The following is a 4,879-nucleotide window of genomic DNA, read 5'->3' as shown; positions in this document are numbered from 1 at the left end:
CGGCCGATGCGTTGGACCCGAACCAACCGACCGACCCGACCTGGCAAAGGTTCAATGATCGGATTCAGATCACAGCCCTGACTTGCCAATCCGCGGCGGAGATCTTCTCATGAATTCATGATTCTCTATCTACTACTGCAGGTTCCGCGGACGTTCGTGCTCGCGGCTTGGCATGCATCCACGGAACAAGAATCCCACCTGCCCGTGTTTCCCACATCCGAGCACTATGTGATGACCTGCCTGAGCCTCACAAACATGCTGCTGCCCATGGAAGAAACATCCCAGTTTGATGAGACTCCGGAGACATTGTAGTCAGATTCGCCACAAACTTAGGGCATGGCAGTTCTTCGCTTGGGAGACATGGCACATAGGAATGATGTTGGAAACAACCATGCAAAGAACATGCATCCATGGAGCTCATATTATAGTAGTACAAGCCAGCATAGTTCAGAAACCCGGGGAGTACCACATGCAAACACTACAAGCCAGCAGGTCAGGTCAAGAGAGAATACATATTATACATAGCTTAGTAGTTCACAGTGCCAGCTAGGCATCCATTCTGTGCTGAAATGATGAAGATTATACATAGTTTACCATGGCTTCAATTGGATTCTCAGGCACTGATAATGTCTCACCCGGCAGACCGTTTTCGACAGTGGATTGGGTGCCCCTTATTGCAGTTTTCTGTGCAAAACAATGGAAGAGAACATATGTGATCATGTCAAATCATGCTCAAACGCAGAGAAGAAAAGGAAATTCAAAACATGCAGAGCAAAATGCCAGGTTTGCAGTAGCAAAGTCAGAACAAGTGCCAAGTACTCCCTCCGTTCACTATTATAAGAGGTTCGAACTTTTTCTGAATCGGATGTATATAGACGCATAGTGTGTTTGTTGACTCATTTTAGTTCGTATGTAATATATATTGAAATATCCACAACACCTTATAATGATGAACAGAGGAAGTAATTCCAAACAAAAAAGCAAAATGCTTGGCTTCCAGCTTTAACTCGCAAGGAAAAGAACGGCTAGCAAGGATGGCGTAAATGTTTTATCCTCTTAGTTCAAGTACGATGACAAGAAAAAGAACTTGGTTAAATATAACAGCAAAACGAAGGAGGAAGTGGAAGGACTGAATATTTCCACCAATATTATGCCGTTCAAACATGACACGTTTCTGTACAACTTATCAGCTAAGCTAAAAGCTTGAGCTACTTGTCTCTTCTTCATGTAAATAGTACTTACTTCATGTAAATAGTACTTACTTCACATGACACCTAAACATAAAAGGAAATGCAGGCTCAATGAAGTTAAAGTATGTAATGCAGAGTATGAGAGTAAGGTTACCAAAGTTGCCAATGCAAATGCTTCATTTTTCTTCATCAGCATTTCAGCCACTGAGCTGTTAATCATGAGGGCGTTTTAGGGCCATTGACAGGAGAACGTTTTCTTACGGTCCTTACGACCTTACACTCGCTGTCTGAACTTTCCGGGGTACTCAAATCAACAACAGGAGTGCCTTCAACAAAGTTGATAGCAGGAGTCATGTCCATGTTCTTGTCTTCCTTTGAGGGGGTCACATTATCATCCAACGCCATCATAGATGATCCGCCCAACAGCATGCTGGAAGGCTGGATCGCCATCATATCCTCAACGGAACACTCCTTTTCAGTGTTTTTCTGTTGTGTGCTAGGAGTACTTGGCAGTGACACAGCTGAAGTTGGTATCACCACATCCACATGACCGCTGGATGGATTTTGTTTTGCGACGTTTACATGTTCTTCTTCGCTGCACCGGTTCACTATGCCTTGATCTCCCTCTGGAATATCTGAACCATTTCCGGAAACATTGGTTGTTACATCTCCAGGTTCTTCCGTTGCCTGTGACACAACCAAAGTTGGTACCATCACATCCTCATCAACATTTGGCGATGTTGGTTTTGCGACATTTTCATGTTCTTCGCTGCATTGGTTCACTCCATCATTGTTTCCATCTGGAATATTGGAATCATCATTTCCTGAACCGGTGGTCGTTACATCTCTAGGTTTATTTTTTCCATCTCCAGGCTCTTTGCTATTGCTGCTATTCCGTGTCAAGCTGTTTTGTCGAGAACGACTCCGCGTGGCTCTGTAACCTTCCCAGTCAGGATCATATTCAGAGTCCGCACTGCTCGAAACACCTTCCTCGCCCTCCCCGGAACTTCCATCTTCATGCTCGTCGACCGACGTGTCTTCCATGTCCTTAGTTGCCAGCTCTGAAGTATCATCTAGGAGCGTGTCGACATCCATTTCGTCACCGTCATTCTCCACATTGTTATCTTCTCTCACTGCAAGTTCAGTGCTATTTTTGCCGGCTTCTCCGCTGCAGCCTTCAAGTCCAGAGACTTCACGCATGAACTTGGCGAGCGCGTCTTTGATACTTGCACAAAGATTACCTGCAGCCTTGCATAAGACCTCCTTCTTCTACAGACAAAGGGGCGTCAAAACACACAAAATCATTACAGGGGGAAATGTCAATGCCACTGAAGATAATTTTCGCACAAAAAAGGTGGTGGTTACCTGTGGACAGTACTCCGGTAGGACATTTGATGACACAAAATTTGCTATCGCCGAGACGTCGCCAAGCAGGACAGACGCACTTGAACTTGACGCGCCTCTGGAAATGATCTTGCGAGTGGCTTCCCTTTTCAACTGCATGCAACATGTGAAGCAGATGCAGAGGATGATCATAACAGTGACAAAAAAGCATTGCTATATTACAGAAGAAAAACTCCAAGAGAAGAACTTACGAAGCATTTTCCGAAAGAACCATTGTTCTTCATGTCCATCTCGATGACTTTGTCCATCAGCTTCCTGTCCCACGCAGATACTCTCGGCGTGCCGTCAGGTATCTCCATGCCACGGACATCAAGCGACTCTAGGTACAGAATCTGTATATAGCAAGATAAAACTAAACGTGTTAGACTATTCAGTGTGCAGTGCAGATAAAATAAAATCTGTAGGATTCATTCATATTCCTTGTCTCATGAATCATTGTGCAGAATGCTCACCACAAGATAGAAAAGGCAGCCCCCTGCGCTGTTCTTCTTGCCGAGGGAAGAAACGCACTTCTCCAGCTGCTCCACAACGAATTTGCACCAGTTGAGCTCCCTGATGGACCCGATGTTCACCAGCTCGGGGAAGCACCGGGGGCTGATCTTCAGGCTGCTGGTCGGGCAGAGGAACGACGAGAGCACGAGCATTATGAAAGTCCGGAGGAAGTGCTCGTCCGCCGACTTCATCAGCTTGATGGACTTCTCGAGGCTCGCCATGGAGGGCGGCCTGTCAACGCCGTGCTTGTCCAGCACGGACGCGATGCTCTCGTCGTCCAGCCCGTACACGACGTCGCGGCCGTTCTTGGGGATGCCGAGCACCCGGTGCACGCTGTCGACGGTGACGGGAATCCTGCCCCTGCCGGGGATGACCAGCTCCGAGGAGTCGGTGTCGAACCGCCGGAGGAGCCAGGTGGAGAGCCTGGCGGGGATGGTTGGGCATTGGAGCCTCAGCAGCCCCCCGAAGCCGGCGCCCTCTATCATCTCCCGCTGCCCGGCGGTGAGGTGAGGGTACAGCTTCATGATCCTCGCCGGCGACGCGCGGTGCCTGAGACCCTGGGTTGGACCCTGGATTGGGATTTCTCGTTAACCAGGCAAATGCAAGAAGAAGAAATGCAGCTGGGTGAGGTTTTGTGCGCCCGTCACCTTGTCTCCTGATTCATGACCGCGGCTGCTCCCCCACTTCCTCTCCTTGCGCTTCCTGCTGAAGCCCCACCTGCCCATCCTCGATGGCTCTGATGGCGATGGCAGCGAGAACCGACTAATCTGAAAATCTACCTGGGGCTCGCATTGCTCATGCCGATCTGGATTAAAACCCACCAAGAAGGAAAGCCTCTATTCAATAGTCAATCAATCCATACTGGATCAATCACCTTCCATTCCTCAAGAAAACCAATCACCTTCCTTTTCTGGACCAATCAATGCATACTGGATCAAGGCATTTGTACAATGCAGAGAGAGAAAATCAATCACCTTCCCTCTATGGAGAAAACCAGGTCGACCTGGATCTGGATGCTGGCAACAAAGGCAAAAGAGGATACTGTCAATGGCTCCTCCAAGCTCATTACTCCTGCCTCAAGAACGGCACCGCAAAACAGGGGGCATTTACTCCTAGGCTGCAGCAAAGAACATGCAGCAAAGAACAGAGTAGAGTAGGTGGAGGCCAGCATGCATACCTGAAACCCGAAGGAAAATGAAGGTGACGACGAGGAAGAGCCCCCCCAAGGCCCCAACTGACTGGTTATGTGAGGAGAGAGAGGTTTTCAGCTTCGTGGCCGCGTGGCGACGTAGCCCTCACCACGGCATCGGTGCGCTGCCACTGTGACAGTCTGCTACTGCGGCCTAGATTTTCGCGCCATTGCGGCTGGGTGCGCTTGTGTTTCGCTAGACCCGATGTTGTGCTGGGCCTCGCCAGTCAGAGACCGCAGGCCACTTCCTAAAAAAAAGAGGGGCGCAGACCACCATTTGCATGCATGCAGCCTTTTTTCCCTTGAAAAGTTTGGTTTTTGGGCCCTGTTTCAATCCCGTTTGAAGCTTCACTGAAAGTAGACCAGCCACGGCCCACGAGGTACGTTTGCCGGCGACAAACAATTAACGAGCGCTCTTTCGGGAGTCTCGCAACGATCAGCGCCACTTGGCACGCTCTCAGCAATTCGCCACATGTCGCGCTCTAGGTGTTTCCTTAGGAATTTTTGTTATTATTTTTTAGCACGCGTTTTCGGCTTATTAAATGGTTTTTTCGTTTTGGTTTTCCACCGATCTTCCCTAGCTTTTCGATGAAAAAAAAGTTTC

General features: G+C 48.6%; 1 protein-coding gene across 1 annotated transcript; it reads right to left on the bottom strand.

The window, feature by feature from the left end:
* Positions 1 to 496: 496 nt before the first annotated feature.
* Positions 497 to 4,313, bottom strand: LOC119339745. Its single transcript, XM_037611687.1, has 8 exons — positions 4,264 to 4,313; positions 4,061 to 4,102; positions 3,734 to 3,891; positions 3,047 to 3,655; positions 2,786 to 2,926; positions 2,556 to 2,687; positions 1,345 to 2,459; positions 497 to 684 (listed from the first exon to the last, which is right to left on the bottom strand). Exons 3-7 carry the CDS (start codon positions 3,809 to 3,811, stop codon positions 1,407 to 1,409), a joined length of 2,013 nt encoding a protein of 670 aa, XP_037467584.1. The 5' UTR covers positions 3,812 to 3,891; positions 4,061 to 4,102; positions 4,264 to 4,313; the 3' UTR covers positions 497 to 684; positions 1,345 to 1,406.
* Positions 4,314 to 4,879: the final 566 nt, after the last annotated feature.

Source organism: Triticum dicoccoides, chromosome 1B, assembly GCF_002162155.2.
Source record: "Triticum dicoccoides isolate Atlit2015 ecotype Zavitan chromosome 1B, WEW_v2.0, whole genome shotgun sequence".
Classification (NCBI taxonomy): Eukaryota; Viridiplantae; Streptophyta; class Magnoliopsida; order Poales; family Poaceae; genus Triticum; species Triticum dicoccoides.
Note: the sequence above shows the minus strand (reverse complement) of the source record. Positions and strands in the feature narration are given on the sequence as shown.